Below are 20,016 nucleotides of genomic sequence, written 5' to 3'. Positions count from 1 at the left end.
CCCTTAAGGGATAAAATGTAAAGTATTGCAATACCCTAAAGGGATAAAATGTAAAGTATTGCAAAGTGCTATAAAGTTATTGACCATCTTGAGAGCGAGGGGAAAGGGGGGGTATGGGGTTGGAATTTTTTGGGAAAAAATTGTTTAAGTTATTCATTTATTGAAAAAAACACTCCCCAATAAATTAACAAGACAGATTTTCAAATAGAAATATTGATTCAGCTTGCTGCTTAAATATAAATAAAAATATTGCACTTGTGAAGCAAAAATTTTCATCAGGGTTGACCCTCCCTCTCTTTGTAATGTCCTTTATTATTTTTATGAGTATCACACAGACGATACATATATGGTAAAGCTTATGGTGCTTGCTGATATAGGCAATGCCTTCCCCATATTAAAAATGAAATAAGGCATAAAGATTATATTTTGCAAAGAAGTGGTTTAAGGAGGTAGACCTAGAGTAAGTCACATAACTCTTGATCTCTGTGATATGTTCGAATCATATTCATTTCCAATTAGTCCAAGTTACTTTGATGCTTACATGAGATTGATGTAAAATGCTGAAAACAAACATTCCAATGACATGTAAGAGCTGTGTCCCTTATCCTAGGTCTACCTCCTTAAATCATTTATTCACTCATGATGTACAAAATTTGGCAAAACACAAGTTATAGTGAGCATGTTCTAAACTAAAATTAACTATCAAGAGAGAAGAAATATTATAATTAGGACTTCACTGATAAAAGAAGATTAACTGTATTGTTTTCTACAAGGAAAATATAAGAAAACTCAAGTGCATTGTAATATAAAATAGTTTGTAAACCATTTGCAGCAAGTTAACCTACATCTATTGTTTTTAATCCAGTTTTTTGACCAATTTTCAAATGAACTATGATCAATTTCAGCCTCATATACAAAATAGTGTACATAACTTTTTGGTGTATCTTTATTATTGCTAGTTACTGTATATATCTTATTTTGATGGACAAATTCTTATGAACAAAAAAAATAAATAAAGAATCACCTCTATTCCCAGTGCCCTTATTGTATTACACACTTGAACCAGGTTTGTTTTTTCATATAAATAATCAGTCTGAAAGATGTTGGCTTCAGACACACCATAGTCTTTGGCTTTTCTCAAAAAAATTCCAATTCTCTCCCTTTCCCTGGCACATTGAAAAGCTGGTAGTTTGGTTTCTTGAAAAGATTTTGCATTAAAATCTATTTGGTCTTGTGGAAGTAATAATGCATCTACTAATCTGAAAAAAGAATTTTAATTCATGAAAACTGCATGTAGAATATTTTTCATATATTCATATTTATATTTATATTTTCATATAACAAAATATCTTTGAATATAAAATCTTTCTTTGGCCATATCATTTCTCCATTATAATCTAGTTTTATTATCACAGGAGCCATGAAATCAATACCTATTGCTAGTATGGAGGAAATTACAAACATAGAACCATTAAGTAAGAGAAGAGAATGTAAAGCTATGATACAGGCCACCAAATATCAATGCTTACCAAACCACCCAATGAATGTGGAAGATCTACAGAAGATGGCCAGATTTGTTGAGGGGACTGGCATTCAAGTGAAATGGCAAACGACAAGAAGAAGAAGATCTGGTTTTGACTTAGCCTTATTTAAAATATAATATATTTCATATTTCATATAGTATAAAATATTATATATCTATCTCTATTTACAATAAAAATACAGCTACAACTGTCATCTTCAATTTCATTTACATAGTTTCATATTATAATAGTTTCAAATGTTAAATTAACGATAATTATTTTTTCAAATATTCATATTATAAAATCAGCAATATACTGTAGAAGCAGTATTTTCCATGAAAGAGTAATCAAGGGAACCAAGGTTAAAGCGGTAATCAAAAGAATGTAATCCAGGGACAAAGACCAGACATGGAAAACAGACATACACAACAAAGAACATAAAATAACTAAAATCATACATACAAAGTAACAAAAGCAAATGAGCAACTTGGACTCCACTAAAAACTGGGAACATGGACCAGGTGCACCAGTAGGGTAAGTGTCTTCTGTTTTAAATAATCCACAGGAAATCAGATTTACATTAAAAAAAAAACACAAAATCTTTACCCACAAAAATACTTGATTTAATGTGGTTGGCTATTTCTCCATATTGTCACAGGTCTCACATACAGCATGTGTTCTGGGAGTTGGTCAAATAGTCAAATGTTGTAAAAAGAACATTCTGACCGAATTTCGTCAATATAGTAACCTAACACCAGAACTCTAAACCAAGAAATGAATACAAATGTACAACAAGAATCAACTGAATGAAGCAATAAACAACCATGAGGACAGTCACAGTCATTGTGAATGTCATCATCATTTGGGTAAGTAAACTTTGTTCCAGTGACAGAGAAGGCAGGCAACAAGGGGATTGGAGACCCTCTTGTAGGAAACAAAGCTATACATTTTAAACACTTATTTAATTCTATATCATTCAAAGAAATTTCTATAGTATCCTCTAAGAACCTCGATTGTCAAAATTTCTGGATCTGCATCTGAGCCCTATCTGTTAGTTACTCCAAGTCTGAAGCCTATATGCAATCGGTTATACCATGTCAGTAAAATTTACAAGTGAAAAACAAAAAAAATTCCACAAACCTGCAAAGTACCATTCCATCTTTGAGAATGGAGTGGAAATTATCCATCATTTTCATTTTGTCTTCAATTCCATTCATTTCTATGGACTGTCCAGAAATAGAAGCTATCCACAACAAACATTTCTTAGCTTCCTCTACATCAAAGGATCTGTTAATCTGAAATTAGAAAATAAATTACGTAAAACAAGAGGCTCCAAGGAGCCTGAATCGCTCACCTGGTTGAATGTTGCCTTTCAAGGGCAATAAATTAAACAAGAAGTTGTCCAACAATTTTGACTCAAGAAAACTTTGATAGGACTTTTCATAAGGATCATTTCAGTAAATGAAAGTCTAAATCTATCACAGTTTTCAAAACATTGGCTTAAAACTGAAAAAAAAAAAAAAAAAACTGTCATTTTCCCTTGTCAAGGGCAATAACTCTTATAAGAAGACCTCTGACAAATTTTTAGACTGAAGACTTTTGTAGTCCTAAAAATAAGGATCATTTCAGCTATTGAAAGAATTTGGCTAAACCTAACGGTTTTGGAAATATATGCAAAAAACTACTGTCTGACCCCTATGTTCTATTGATAGTAACAGTGGCCATGTTTTTCAACGGATCAAAAAAACACACTTCAATTCTATGCAGGATACCCCAAGGAACATTCATACCAAGTACCCAGTTTTGTTTCAGTTGGTAAAATAGTGTCAGAGGAGAAGATTTTTGAAAGAAATAACATTAAAAATAGCAAAAAATTTTGAAAAAGGACAATAACTCCAACGTGACTGAACAGATTAAAATGAAAATTTGACCGCAGATAGATCTCATGTTGAACACTTTAACCCAGTCAAGATTGGGTTTAACCTAACTGTTTTGGAAATATATGCGAAAAACTGCTGTCTGACCCCTCTGTTCTATTTTTAGTAATGGCGGCCATGTTTTTCAATGGATCAAAAATCCCAAAACAGTTCTATGCAGAATACCCCAAGGAACATTCATACCAAGTTTGGTTCCAATTGGTGAAGTAGTTTCAAAGGAGAAGTGTTTTGAAAAATTGTTAACGACGACAGATGCCAAGTGATGGCCAGGCGAGCTAAAAAGGAAGCTGATGCCACTTCAGTATAAAATCAAACCCCATGATACTGAATATAAAGCTTCTGTCAAAATATCAAGTGGGTCATGATAAAAAGTTGCTGAGATAACTGTAACAAAAAATGTTTTGAACATATGAATAAACATGATGATAAATATACACAAAATGCACTTCCAGCAAAGTAGACAGTATAATTATAAATACAAGTACATGTATGTATAAAGACTGTATGCAATACTTCAATACTTTTGCAAATTTTAATTCAACTTTTAACAACAGGCAACACTGACTGAGGGTTAAACCACACAATTCTTACATGTACATGTATGCTCTTATTCCTTTGATAGTCCTCTTCCAGTATGTATTCCCTTAGCTGTTGAAAACAAGACATTTTTTCCTACCTGAAAATTGCATATGGAAAGGGAGATAACTCTATCACTATTGCTGATTTACATTTAAGGTTATATATCCGTATTTAAAACATCATGACTATCATTAAAAACAGCGAAAAATAGAGAAAGTAAGCACACCCTGGAAAGTAGTACATTTAAAGTACATAAAATGTATACACAAATTGATTGTTTCATCACACCCTCAACTTGACTAAAACCAAAAAAAAAATTTAAAAAGCAGATTTAAAAGCTCTTTCTAAATAATATCGCCCCTTGCAGATATTTGTGTCAAAAGAATAGGCCAGCAGAAGTGCTAAGCTTGTAGTAGAAGGTGACTAAATAGGACTACTTGACTAAGGACTAGGGCAATCTGCCCAATGAGCAACTGGGTTGTGTGCCCCAGGTAGGCAATCAAAATTGGTTGACCATATAGTCCTTGTGTCCCATTTTTTATCTCACCATTTCATGTTCATTTTATCATCTATTCTACGTTCATCACTGGATGTAGCTAATATAATGCTGCTTGGGTGTTAAAGACCAATCAACCAATATCTCTCACAAGATTTGGCATGCAATAGCGATTCTTGCTTAAGGAATCACTGAGATGTACCTATTTTATGAAGAGTCAAACACCATATATGCTTCAAATTCCACAACCATAAATGAAAAAAAAAAGGCACTTCCTATAATTCATACTACTTGTACTTGTATAATAAGTGTACAGCCATCACATCTTTACTTCAAAAGTCTCAAGAACAAATTCACAAAGAGGTAAAATTATACATAACACATTTAAGCCTTTATTTATCAACTATAATATTTCTTATAAATTCTAAAAACTCTCAATTTGTCAGTCTGTCTGTCTACCTTGTACATGCAATCCCTTTTATTATGATAATTCAATCCAGGTAACTGAAAGAGGAAGATGATTTTAATTCATTTAAGTGAGGGAGAGTGTATCTGTTGTTTGAACTTATAGTACTGTATTCCCTTACGACGATATATTGATCCTTAAAGACAATTTTGGGAGTCAAATCATGCTCTCCCATTACATTAGTTTTAAAAATGGTGTGCCCTTTTCTGTCAATTTCCCTTAAATAGATGTAAATGGCTGTGTCAAATTAATACGTCTAACATGCTTGAGTGTTGTGTTGGACCTGGATTACCAAGCACTTTTCAAAAAATGCAGTTACAATATCTCTAGATTTTCAATTTAAAAGTGACTTGTTAAAGACAAGATTCTCTTTCACATTTGGGATTTGGTAAAGACAGGTCAAGACTCTAAAATTGACTTTTCCAATGTCAAATACAAGTAGATGAAATACACATATGGCACGTAGAAAGTACCAGGGTAATTTATAAATGTAAGTTTTACATAATGATTTCTGTTCTTGGAATGCTAAAATTCCTGGAAGAAAGCAAGCTCTACAATTTTTTTTAAAACATTGCCTTGCAGGCTTATCTGTATTTCAAGATAGAATGTACTACACACGACATAAACCAGGTTAAATCTTGTATCACTTCAATCCTACCCTAAAAATAACCTTCATCGAAGTAAACACGTTAATAAAACTTCTGTTTGATACAGAGTGACGTATAGATGGTATATTTATGGGAAGATGCTGAATCAGACTTTGAAAAATAGTGTGTTTGTTTATTTTCAGCAGAAGAGAATTTTATCAATAACCTGACAAAACTATTACGTTGCTACAAAAACAGCATGAATGTGCATCCCACATGATACTAATGATCCTTGAAACTATCAAGAAACTGCATATTTTGGTAAATGAATGCATTCCAAGATCAAAGCTTTGTAAGGTTGAAGGTGGGCACAGTTGCAGATCCAGAAATTCTGAACACTGACCGACAACTGACTGATTTAGTGATTTAAATTTAGTTTTTATATAATCATTCAAAATTACTTTTTGAAAATAAGCCCCTCCTCCACTCTTTGGATTCACCTAAAGGGCAATACTTGTTAAATGATTACATTAAACTGTTAGATGATGTAATTAACCCAAAGTAACACATCTACAATTTAACATAAGTTTTACTTTGCACCACCACGTAAGAATTTCCATACTTTTTAAATTGTAAACAGAAATTTTTTTTCATTTCATGTATTAACAACTACAATGTGCATTGTACATACCAAATTATTCGAGTTGTACATGTAAGTGATTGTACCTCAACAAAAAGAATAGTGCACGTTAGTAAATAGATTTTGTGTCTTTTTTTTTTTGGAGACTTTCAGAAAGTACCTACATGTATTACACACACTTTCATTCATCGACACTTTCCGATTTGATGCCATCCTAATATTGTAGTATAGAGGGAGAAGGCAGAGTGCCAGAACAGAGATGATTATACATATGTATAAGTTGAAATGTTATTAGTTAAGAGGTATATCAACTTTCATCAACTTCTCTAATTATAACTGACATTTAGACTAATTAGACTTTTACTGCCAGTATATTGTAAAATAATACATATCATTTCTTAAGAAGAAGATTTCAATAACCAGGTGTTCAAAAAGCCATAAAAAATTGAGTGACAGCTGAGGAAATTTTTTATCATGGATATATGATATCTGTAATATTGTTAAATTCTGATAGTCCTGAAATGATTCAAAATTCCTTGAAGGATGATATAAGGTGTGCAAGCTAGGGTTGTGAGAGAAAGATAGAAGCAGAGATATATATCTCTAAAAAATTTGTTTAAGATGACTTAAGGATAAAAAAAATGGGCATGGAGTATATGTATGTACATGTATACCTTCAGCATGTAATGCATACATTAACATTTGTATTTTTCACAGAGAAATATATTATATCATGTGAAACTTGTGAAAATAAAGCTTCACGTATAATAATTCACATGTACATGAAAAATTCATCATAAAATAAGAATCTACAACAATTCATTTTATGTTAATATTTCACAAGCAGATACATGTACATGTATGGATCTTAGGAAATTAATGAGAATAGAGTAACACACTAAATATTAAAGAATCTACGATGAAATACATTGTACACTTCAAATAACTTTTATAGTTTCTGCCCTTTCGCCAGGTCTTACCAGTAAATACATGTATGATATGATATGGGCAAATGTGGACCACATGAATTTCATAATACATATGTAGCTACTCATTAAATTTACATACCGGTAAATAAAACAAGACACTCACAGAACTGTTTATGGTACATTGTACATGTACTTTAAAAAGATTATGAGAAATAATATTTTGGTTGTATTTTATAAAAATGATTGTGAATAATTTCATTTTTAATTTAGGAGCTACATCATCAGTATTACCGATTGTAATCTCACAATCTGTAGAGTGTAATTTACAGTCAAAATTTGTAGAAAATACAGACAATCAGTTCATGTTACACGTCTGAATTTTTGTGATTTTTACATGTACATGAAACTTTTTACAATTTAGTCAATTTCAGGTGTCTTACAGTCATCTATGCTCGACTTGATGTGAAATCATTTTTGTCTGAGACTTCCAAGTCTAACATGTGTCTATAATGCCACTCCTAATAAACAAATATGCAGGTACATGTAACATATACATGTACATGTACAAAATTCTTGCTTGTACTTTTAAACATACAAATATCACACCTATGCACTTAAATATCTCCAATGTTTGTATTCAAAATTCTTAACTACATGTACCCTGTTTTGTCATTGATTATACAAAATCATTCAGTTTTCCAAATTTCATAGGAGTGTGATTATTTCAATTTTACCACTCCTTTTCCAGGAGAGAAAAAAATCAAGAGCTATAATGTATTGTTATGAACAATCTAATTCATTATTCTAATATTAGGTGCTTCAAAGGCTCTTTAGACCACAGCCATGGTAAAAAAGTGATAAACACATGACCAACATTTCATGCAACTCATAGGCTGTGCCTGTTAAAGAATATGAAGAAACTACATGTAGTCCTATTAGAATCAAAATAAATCATGGACAATCCATTTTATCTTTGTTTTACCACAAGCTGGCCATTTATGTCACTATTTAATGCGACATATGTGCCGAGCCCGTCTCGAAACAGGTGTATAATAAACAAAAAAAAAATCCAATACCAAGATATGGCATACGTTACTTACATAAAGCATCTGTCAAAATATGAAGTGGATGTGATAAGAAGTTGCAAAGAAACTGTAGAGAGACAAACAAACAGACAGACACCATGAACAATACATACTTTCTGCAAAGCAGGGGGAAATAACAGGGGTGGATCCAGACATTTTGAAAATGAGGGGTGCCAGCTAGGGCTCCTCAGAAAAAAAATGGGGGTTACTAGGACATTATTTCACATTTTTTGTCAATTTTACACATGGAAAAGACAAATTTTCCAATAAAAGTAGGGTGTCAACCCCTGTGCTATTCCCCCTTTCCTCGTAAATTCGCTACCAGATAAAAATCAGGATCCAGTTCTCTATACACATACATTGTACATGTACATTTTTGTACCTCTGACACTTGTACAGTATAGGCAGCGGGCATACATGTACATGTACAATCTCAACCATCCCATCAAGTGACCATATATGCAGCCTACCTGTTTGTTTGTTTGTTTGTTGGGGTTTAACGTCTGAGCAGCAATGCAGCCTACCTGTCTTAAGTGACATATTACCATGGAGACCTAAGTCAAGACCCTTTACATTTAAGACAGGTGTTTTTTATTACAAATTAATTTTTTATAGAATGCACTATACAGGGATATTTTATTCATGGTGTTTTAAGACAGGGTACTGCTGGACACATTTGGTCACTAATATAGGTTTGTCTGTTTTTAATAACACACACCCTTCTTTGAAACAGGATAATAGTTTGAAAATTAACCACTGTGAAATGACCAAATCAATTAAAAATACAGCAGATTCTGTATAAGGCATAAAAAAAAAAAATCAAAGACTGAAGTCTTCAAAGTCACTAATCCTCAAATATTCTATGCCACTGATTTTGGCTTGCTTTCAACATCTGTCAGGTGAATTCAATTCTCTAATATTAATTTAACTCAAAATCAACTGGTGATTTTCTCCCTTTCACCATAGATTTGTGTATGGACTTGGTTCAGAATTAAAAAAATGTCACAAACTTTAGTGAGCTGAAACCTAAAGATTTTGGATCGATTTACGGAAGACTATGCAAGGATGATCATTGATAATATACATTCATGTTTTATTCATTTCACATCTGTTCACATTGTACATTTGTACATTATTAGCATAACAAGTGTACTAAGTATTCCTTTTTTAAAAAATATACTTGACATTTTAGAACTAAATGTATATTGCATCATTTTAAAAGCACATTAGAACACGTGTTGTAGTGTTTTATAAGTACTGAATTTAAATAAAGCTTTTGAAATTTGTTGTGTAATGCAACAGTTAGCCAATCGGCTAAGATAGGCAAACTTCAAGTGAGTCCAAAATAGTACAAATTAAAGCGAAGTTGCGATATGTTCTAAAATTGGGTGACTTTGTAATATTATATTTATTTATTTTTTTAATAATAATTTGGAAATTATAAGCTGTGTATTAAGCTTTACCAGAAGAAAGTCTCAAACATTCTCTTCACCAAATAGCAACATGTGGGTGCACTGTAAACAAAGAATGAGCTCTATCCTTTATAGGAATAGCCTAAAATCATATTATTTTCATAGAGTAAATTCTATAACAAAATGAACTTCATCTTCAATTTTATCTAATGTACAATGTGATAAAAATAAAGCACAGACAAATATTGTGGCCAATGTCAAATGTATTTGAATAGGGCATCTTCCAATTTCAAGTTCAAATAGCTATGTCGCTGCTTTCAAGGGCATATACAGTGTTGGCAACTCTAGACAAGCACTATTATTTCAGAACGTGTCTCTAAATCAATTTAACCAGCCAAATCAAAAACTTTCAAAAAAATAAAAAGTTCTGCCAACTAACCAACCTTCATTTTTCTGATGCATTTGGTATAGTTTTGCTTTTTACCTTTAGACCTGAAAGATGCTCTTTCATGGAAACACAAGTCACCTGATCACATTCTGTTTTCCAATTGGCCAAAATACTGATGACTTAGCGACATTAAAAAAAACTGCTTCTAAAACTAAAATTGCACCCCATGTGTTATTTCCTGACTGAAATGTAGAAAATTATAAGCAAAAAGAACAAATTTTACTGCTTCGACTATCTTTTTTTTTTCTTTTTTTTTCGGACATCGTAATCAATTACCTATTTACTTTCACTTTACAAACCGACTTCGTGACGTTACAGTTCAACCGATCATGGTGGTGCATATAGGCGCGGAAAATTAAAATTTCCTAATTATAAATCTCGATTAATTAATTAACAAAAGGAAATTATTTTGTTTCAATTTAATTTTCATAAATATTTAACAGATTAGTTTCGATATTTATGACTTGCACAATAACATGGTCTTCCCCTTTAACCAAAACACAGGTATTTTTTGTTCTTAGCCTAAGATCAAATGACGACTACGACCGAGTAAATATTTTCTTTGGGCTTTTCTCTTTAACAAAAGGTTCGATTTCACTAGTTACAAATCATGTAAAATTATACATCACGGTATTTAAAAGGATAAGTCGTCTATTTTATAAACTTAACCTGAGACTTTGGGGATTAGATATTGTAAACAAACTACAAAGTAGGCTGAAATGAACTACAAAACTGAAGTTTGTTTTTATAATTTAAGGTAGGGCAGATGACAGATTTCAGTTTAAAGGGAGTGCAGTTCAATACTGGACAAAGCATGACAAAAATACTTCTGAGAGGAATTAATTTTCATTTGCCCAATTAAACAAAGAAAAAAATATAAAACGTGTAACATGTTTTTTGTTACATCTTTTAAATGCAATACTAAAATCAGTTTGTACATTGCTTTCCACATATTTGTTCTTTTTCAACCCATGATTTGCAAGTTTTAAGGAAGGTGCATACCCGTCATGCCCCTGCCTTATTCTACCCTTACAAGAGTACTTACCGGTATATCATGTACGTTGAAGTATTAAATTAAATAGTGATTAAGTGTAAGTTTTTGTAAGCATCAGGCAAAATGGGAAAAATCAAATATGCATGTCAAAAACCTACCAACCTTACAATACAATTTCACTCAAGGTTGCTTTCTGTATTTGAAAAACACACTTTTTTATCTCTGCATCACTGGATTTGCTCAGAAATTTTTCCAATAGAATGTTAGAAAATTTAGGTTTTTCATAGAGTTATCTGCCCCTGAAATGTTCATTTTCAGTGCATTTCATTAAAATTATTACTCAATTCACGAAACTAATTTGGAAAATCATGTCTTTATTCTTTAATTTTAATGGTGCAAATTGTCAATTGGTGGGTTCTTTTTTATAGCATGTTTCACCCACTGCCTGATTCTTACAGAGACTGACAGTTAACATCCATAAATTTGGCACACATGTTCATGCAGCGTAGCAATGCAAATTATAGGCTAGCTGATCCCATAAGTTACAACAACGATACAATGACCATAGTAAATCGAAATAAAAATAGAGGTGGTGCCAGAAAACAGAGCAGTATGTACACATGTATAAACATACAAATTGTACATAAAATGCCATACATGTACAAAAAGTAGTTTAATTGGGGGAACGAAGTGCATAGCATAGCTTTAAAATTTGTCTAACATCAAACAAACATGTCCTAAAATATTTTTAAAATTAATTGTGTAAAATTTGTATGACTCTCTTGAACCTTGAACTCTCCATACATGTACTCTAACAAGGTAAGAGGTTGTTATCTGTTCTTCCATACCCCCGCACCCAGTCTGAAAATAGCTTGCCAGACAACCTCTATGTAATAAATTCACTCAAGTCAATAAATGCACTCCTTAAGTCTCCATACAATGTAGACTATGATGCCACTTCATATTCATATACATGTATAAATACAAGTATTATGTCCAGAGTTAGAAAGAGTAGCCTGCCCGCTAGGGCAGGGCTGGCTAATTTTAGCAAAAACCTATAAAGCCGTATAGTAAACATATTGAAAAATTGTATTCAGGACTGGCTAGAATTTCAGTGAGTTTCCTACCCTGAATTATGTAAAGGATTTAAGAAAAACAAGGATTTCATATGTCTGTGAAATCTTTTAAGATCTGTCATGCCAGAACAATATATGAAGAAAAAATATACATATACTACATGTACAATGTACATCAGAAATCATTAAATAACAAATCCTGATTTTGGACCCCAGTAGAAGATAACATGTCCTGGGTTTGAAGCATGTATGTGTACATGTACATGTATCACAGGCCTAATTGGCATTAAGTCCACAAGGGAGTAAATGGATGCTTAGAGCATTTTTATGAGTCATATATGTACATGTATGTACATTGGTGTTGCAATATCCCCGCCACAACTTTAAATGCTACACAGCAATTTCTAAGTCATTTTGAGCAAAATCAGATGAAGAGGGAGGGTTCTTGGGTTTGGAATTCCCTTTTGTTGGAAAATTTTATCATGTGAAAAATTTGGACAAAAACAGGTAAATCATAGCCTCAGGTCCCTGGAACATCCCGTTTATAAATCAGACCTCTTTTATAAAGATGAAGTGGTTGGTAAGGAATTTTTTTCATGATTTTTTGAAGATACATGTATATCAAATTTGAAGGGGTCATTTGTTCAAAAAACAAAATTTTTTTAGATGAAAGGGGCCATTGAATTTTCAGACAGAAGGAGTAAATGTACCATGGCTGCTTGCCTTCCCAAACCCCTGACCTGCTGTGTAAAGATTTATAAAATGTCCTTAACTACCGTTACAGGTCTGGCAAATTGGACAGGGTTTTCAGTTGAACAGAACTTGTGCAGACACAACCAGATTGAACACATCAAATGCATAAATTTCTTTATAGCTAAATGTATGCAGTTAATTGATTTTACATACACCGCTGTTTCATCAAATGCAAAAACAGATATATTTATGCATAGGTTTTGGAATAAAAAATCAAATTGCACTGCGTGCAGTTGATTACATTACTTATTTATTTTGAGCACACAAAACTTTAAAATTATATAATTGTTTGGATGCAGAATGCAGGATTCAAAATAAAAAAGATGTAACTTCAAGAAAGACTGCATACAATGCAGACATAAACATTGTTGAGAGGTTAGCAGCATACTGTAACTAAATGTAGCATTGTTCATTGTTGCATTGTAGGCCAATGCAAACATTTTTTTTGATTCTCATCCCCAGGCATCCTTTTTTTGAATAAAATCTATTTATTTATATACAGTGAAACCTGCCTAAACCAAACTCCTTTAGGACTTTTAAATTGGGTTGGTTTAGACAGGTGTTTGGTTTATCAAGATTTAAAACATATTTAAATTGATATGAAAGGACTTAAAAAGTCTATTTTACACAGGTTTTTGGCTCATTCTGGGTTGGGTTTAGACAGTTCTTTCTTTGGACAGGTTAACAGTTTATTCAGGGTTGGTTTAGACAGGTTTACAAATTATTCAGGGTTTGGTTTGGACAGGTTTTCAGTTCATTTGTGGTTTGCTTTAGACAGGTTTTCTGATTATTCTGGGTTTGGTTCAGACTGGTTTTCAATTTATTCGGTTTGGTTTACACAGGTTTTTGGATTATTCAAGGTCTGGTTTAGGTTTAGACAGGTTTTCAGATTATTTAGGGTTTGGTTTAGACAGGTTTCATCGCAATATACATACAGCGTACAACATATATGATTCAATTTTGACATAAATATTTTTTTTTATAAAAACTGCTGGGATCACTATCAAAAATCTTTATTAATTTGGTGAAATACAATAATACATGAACAAGTACATGTAAGTGAAAAAAAATTAAAGAGTTATATTAATGCGGCCTCAACGCAGTGTTCATACTTTATAATTCAAAAATCTATAGCATTATTCTTGATGTGGCCTTAAAGTATTATCTTTTTTAACCACCCTATTTACAATTTCATTTGTGTGCCCTTCATGCAATGTTACCTTTTTAAACCAACCTTTGTAATTCAAATATTTACAGAATAATCTGAACAAACATCAAGCTTTTCAAATTCAACCTTTTAAAAGAAGCTGAGGTTAATCTTAAAAGACGATCTTTATATATAAACAATGCAAAATTATTAATGGTATAAGTTTTGCCAGACTGCCTGACATTTCTTTTGAGATTTTGACAACAGATAAATATTTTCTATGATCAGATAAATAATTTAAATGCTTATAATCCTGTGTAAAACCTATAGAATATCAAGAAATCTTAAGGCTTTTCATATTTGGTCTTGAAAGTTAGAAATATCAAAATTTAATCAAGGTGTAAGCCTTTTTTTCCATTATCCTACAATAAAATCTACAAATGCATGTCTGGCTTTCCACTTTTTAATGCAAAGTTTGCAGAATGAATATTTGTTCAAAAGAAAACTACTACAAATAAACTCAAAGGGGTGGTGTTCTGATCCAGAAAGTTTTAAGTAAAGACGGGATTCATCTGCTATAACATTTAATCGCTTTTTCCCAAATTTAGCACACAATTAACAAACTGTGTCTAACCTCAGAAGCCCTCCCCCCACCCCCTGCAGGACTTCCACAGACTTCTATGGTACATGTATTACAGATCAACATATTAACATATTGTACATGTACATGTATCTGTACAAAAATGTAGTTTATGATATACCTGTACATGTACATAAGGTTTAAAAGTGTATACATTAGTTTGCCTGTTTGTTTAATATACAGTTCCATGTTGGATATACCAAGATAATATGATATTTTGATCTCCAGGAAAAATTTACCCCAGGGTAAAAATATCATATGTCTTAACCTTGGGGTCAATAGATCATATGAAATATTGACCTGAGAGTTATTTTAACATACCCCAACCCTGTACGATATTGTAACCCTCCCTAGCGGGGGTTAAAATATAATAATAACAGGGGGTTAGTATATCACAGCATGGGGTTAATATATCATAACAGGGGGTTAATTTATAGCAACAGGGGGTTAAAATATCATTATGGGGGTATGACCCTGCAGACGGGTAGACTCAAAACTGGAAACAAGGGCAATGCCACACATTTACATTACAAATACATAGACTCATCCAACCATCACACCCACCACAACAAATCACATCAGACTGAAAAATAGACATATTCAAACAGATTTTCAATTTATTTCTTTTGAGATGAAATCTTATGACTTTTCTCAGAAGCAGAAAATCTTAAGCTGGTAAGGACATTGTACATGCGTATGTATTATAAAATAAAGTACATATTATTCCACATGCAAATTGTATGAATCACCTGTTTTAATACATGTATTTCAAAATAAAGAAAATCTTGAAAATTGGCAAGTGTTTTCGTTTAATGAATCACTCTCCAAATCAAAATTTCCCATGGTCACTTACAAATGTTTGTGTCCCATTGTGACCCCCTACAGGCCAAAAATAATTAAATACCTAACATCAATCCCTTTTCAGGTCTTTCAAAGGAACACTGATAAAGAAAGACAGAGTTCTCCTTTAACTCTTAGATACTTGGGTAAAATATGTTGACATGAAATAAATGACTGAACTACCTGTAATTTAATTGATTGAAATAAATAAACTTCTCTTAAGAAAGCTTTTAACTGCATTGGATTAATTTCCCATGGCAGAGCCCAAAAATCTTACATATGCTACATTACATTTGTACCTTCTTATTTTATAAAAAAAAAATAATCACAAAATTTAATGCAAAAATATGAAAATTGTGGAATTTATCTCCTGAATCCCACTGGAAACCATTCTATGGATATTTTTACACCATTATATCAAAACTGTATGAAAGCCCTCATTTTTATATCTGCCATAATACATGTACATGTAACAAAATCCTTGACACTATAGTTTGATGGTGAAAAAGATAAAAAGTAGAAACAAAATGTGTATTCTAGAGTAAATGTACACCATATGCACTAGTTTACATTGCTTGTACATGTACATGTACCAAATGTAGTACAATTACTACTGGAATACAAAATTTTTCCATGTTACATGTACTATTCAAACCCTTGAACTTAAGAGTTACAAAGTTGTACATGTACTTCTATTTCACATGTAGACCAAAAAAAAATTGGGAGCTTAAATTTCAAGTAATAAGGACATGAACTTGTAGGCGTGTGAAATGTAAACCACATGAAACACAGTGAATTAGCAGATTTAATATGTATTTAGAGGAAATGAATATGTATTTTACTTACACGGCAGCTGGGGTAAAATATAAGTATGCAAATTGCTCCTTGCTTCTTTACTAAAGTTTTGATTTGTTTCTTAGAAATTATTGGTAAATCAAATAGGTTTGAGTTTCACACACAACCATAAGTTTTTAATTTGTAAACATTTTCTTCAATTTATCTAACAGAACAAATTTCCCTTTCTTGCCCCCAAATAATTTTCCACATTTTCAAGGCTGAAATAATCTAAAGAATGTAGCAAGAGATATAGTATCTCATTAAGCATTAATAGTTGAATGCAATGAAGTAATAGTGATTAAACTTAGAAACACATGTATGTGAATAGTAAAATCTCATTGCTATCTACTGATTTTAACATCTGTACATGAATGAGGAATTTGAACAGCAGCCACTTCAACCAAGCTGTAGCGAGAGTTCAAAAAGTCACTGAAGGAAAGTGGAAGGGTCAGTTACACACTGTAAATGCATTATCAAGTTTTATAATCTGGGATTAATATGGTTTTATAGATCAATATAACTGACTCACTCATGCTTAAATAGCACAATTCTCAGTGGCTGAAATTACTTTAAGACTTTTATTGCCACTAGTTATTACAACTGGACCTTTTCTAATCATTGATGGCAAGAAGTTTTAGTAAATTATGTTTGAAAAATAACAATATTGACATGTTTTTCTATACAAGTACATGTATATGCAATCTATTATCAAAAACTGCAATATCAAAGACAAACGGGAGAAGAGAGCACAAATATGGAAAATTTTAGATTAGGCCCTGAGTTAAATAATGCAAGTACTAAAATTAACGTTCAACTAATCTAAGGTTCTTGGCTATTTCTGAACAGAACTTATAAAACATTGTACAAGAATTTGGCAAGAACATTTTAGCAAGAAGAAATAATTTCAAATAGCAAAACTGAATTTCAACTTGGCAAGTGCATGCAGTTAATGCATTTTGGGTCATATACTAAACATTTTTTGTATATGTATATGTACAAAATGTACATGTATATACACATGTATAAGCATGCACATGTACCACAGCAAACATGTATTCATTACTCTCTAACATAAAATTATTGTTAAAATCAAATTTTGGGATGCACATGTACATTTACATGTAGTACAATGTAATCTCTACAAATGTACATGTACATTGTACATGTATATGCCAACTGTACATATACATGCAGTGAAGGAAGAACATAAGAGCAAAATTGCACAAATACACATTAGGCAATATACATGTAGCAACCTTGCTTCCTGAAAATTATTGACATCTACCATACATGTATGACATAACTGAAGGGAAATTTATCTATTTATCTTATCTCTTATAATTAAAAATATCAAAGTAGGTCAACCTTATTTTCTTAATACAATCATTTTGTTTACAACTGAAGTATTTCATGTTATTGGTATGCAGGAAATTTTTATAGGAAATATGACACTAATTCATGGTGTTTATTCATTGTGATAATAAGTCTTTAAATGATATAGGAAACCAAGGAGAGTTGTTGATAGTTGATTCTGAAATTAAATCTATCATTGAGTATGATTAAATTATCTATATACAACAAGAATATGTATGGTGTATATGTCAAAGAGACAACAACCCCACTGAGATGAAAATGCCAGCCCAAAGCCACCCATGGGTCTTCAATGAACAAGAGGAAACTCTCATGTAACATATACATTTGTATATATACATTGTATAACATGAAATATCATATGATGGAAGGGTAAACAGTAATAGCACCGTCCAAGAAAATCAAGTCAGAATTCAGTAGAATGAAAGAGTGGTTGATATTTATTCTTCCAGCATGCCTAATTTAGTTCATTTACATATAGAAGCTTTTTACTACATGTAGCTTATAACACTTAAATCATTCAGGAGACCCTCATTCTTTTCGCAGACATTGTCATGGTGTAAAATCATGTAATGCTTTCCTTGGCAATGTCTCATTTTTGATGCTCTATCATAAACAGGAATTTCGGATTTGAGAATTCAGAACTTTTTTGGGTCAGTTTATACGGTACCAAGATGCAATGCACATGTACAAATGTACAAAATGTACATGTGTGTGTTAGCGGCCTACAAATAAAAAAGTAATTATTCCAAAATATCAATTGTCCCCTTCCCAATGAAAGCAAAATAGATGTAGGAAATTGATTATACCAAGCAGTCCAAAGACTTTCATTTGTATCAGGGATATGTGTCTTCAAAAATGTTTTTGTTTTCACCTACATCATTATACAATGAACAAATGTAAGACCACTCAGAGACTGCAAGACAATGAAATCTCATACACCCAAAGGTAAGATTTCAAGTTCTATTGGGTGTCTGACATCAAATGTGACCAAATCCTAACACCATCAACAGCTACATGCAGAACTACATGTAGATCAGCATATTCCAAGAAGTACATGTACATGTAGATGTACCTTCAATACCACTCCAGGACCAACACACTGATATACATTTTCCTTTAGTGAGAACAGTTCCAGTTTGGAATTCTTTAACAACTTAAGTAGCTAAGACCCGTTTCCTTGTACTGCCATGGAAGCCAGAATGTGGTCTAGACCAGACAATTAAGACCAGATGATTGAAAAGTAAATGGACACATCTTTTCTTTTGTATACTTTTATTCTATTTTATGCAGTTTTTCTAAGACTTTTGTTTATACACATGTGCATTTGTATTCGGTAACAGATCTGTAATTACAGAGATTTGCAAAGTACATGTACTAAATGTTACTGAAATCTCACATTAACAGGTGATGGGGAATGAGATCTCTAACTTACTTTATCTACAATGACAACTTGACATTATATAATCATAAGTAAAAAAATATTGCAAATATTGAAATAAAACCTTCAATTTGCCATTCTACTATATCATACATGTAGCTTCATGTTCTTACAGCATTTTTCTTTCTACCAATACAAACAAAAAAGAGGAATTCTAAACAAGCTACCTACCTGATTTTTATGAAAATGAAAGTAATTCAAAATTAAATTCATAATTTTTAAATTAACCCATCACAACTTTTTTGTTTCAAAAGATAATTTAATAAAATCTTCAGTTTCCCATTTCCATGCTTCTTGGCATCTGCCACAATTTATTTCAGTTATCTTCATCAAAAGGGGAAAAAGTAGTTTAATTAAAAAGTAGAAAGAACAGAGAATCTTGTCTTCCACTGCATGATAATTTTATCAATATACTGGCTAATTAACATTACATGTACAAATACTTCTTTAATTATAGCAAGCACCACGAAGCGGTGTGAGCTCTACCGTTATTACGTGTACTTTCTAAAATTCCCATAAGATTCCCCAATATACTAACGAAAAAAAAGTCATGTCCCAGAAGTAACAAAAAGTGACAGTCCTTACGGAGAAAATTCGTCATTTCCTTCAATCAAACAAATAAAAAAATATATGTTAAGATTACGTTTCAGTAAAAATAAATTCATCTTTTCTGATAGTTTTCAAGTCTTTTTCTAATTTGTTTTAGTTATTTTAAGAAGTGAATGTTAATTGTTATGTTTATAAAAACTTCGGGAAACATGTGGATGTACATGTATGTACGTGTATCTCCGCTGTTCCATTGTTGCTGTTATCAA

At 31.9% G+C, this 20,016-nt stretch overlaps 1 protein-coding gene across 1 annotated transcript in view; it reads right to left on the bottom strand.

Moving 5' to 3' along the window:
* The window catches only part of LOC148613859 (myophilin-like), a 30,191-nt gene that overhangs the window by 9,067 nt on the left and 1,108 nt on the right, over nt 1-20,016 (bottom strand). The window contains exons 2-3 of the mRNA XM_088587505.1: nt 2,664-2,818; nt 1,025-1,259 (exon numbers count right to left, since the gene is read on the bottom strand). Of these exons, the coding sequence (XP_088443631.1) occupies nt 1,025-1,259; nt 2,664-2,818 (390 nt within the window). The remainder of the gene's footprint in view (nt 1-1,024; nt 1,260-2,663; nt 2,819-20,016) is intronic.

Source organism: Perna viridis, chromosome 6 (assembly GCF_037379345.1).
Source record: "Perna viridis isolate PV_CMFRI_1.1 ecotype Kerala chromosome 6, ASM3737934v1, whole genome shotgun sequence".
NCBI lineage: Eukaryota > Metazoa > Mollusca > Bivalvia > Mytilida > Mytilidae > Perna > Perna viridis.
The sequence above is the reverse complement of the archived record's forward strand: the minus strand, read 5'-3'. Positions and strand labels throughout refer to the sequence as shown.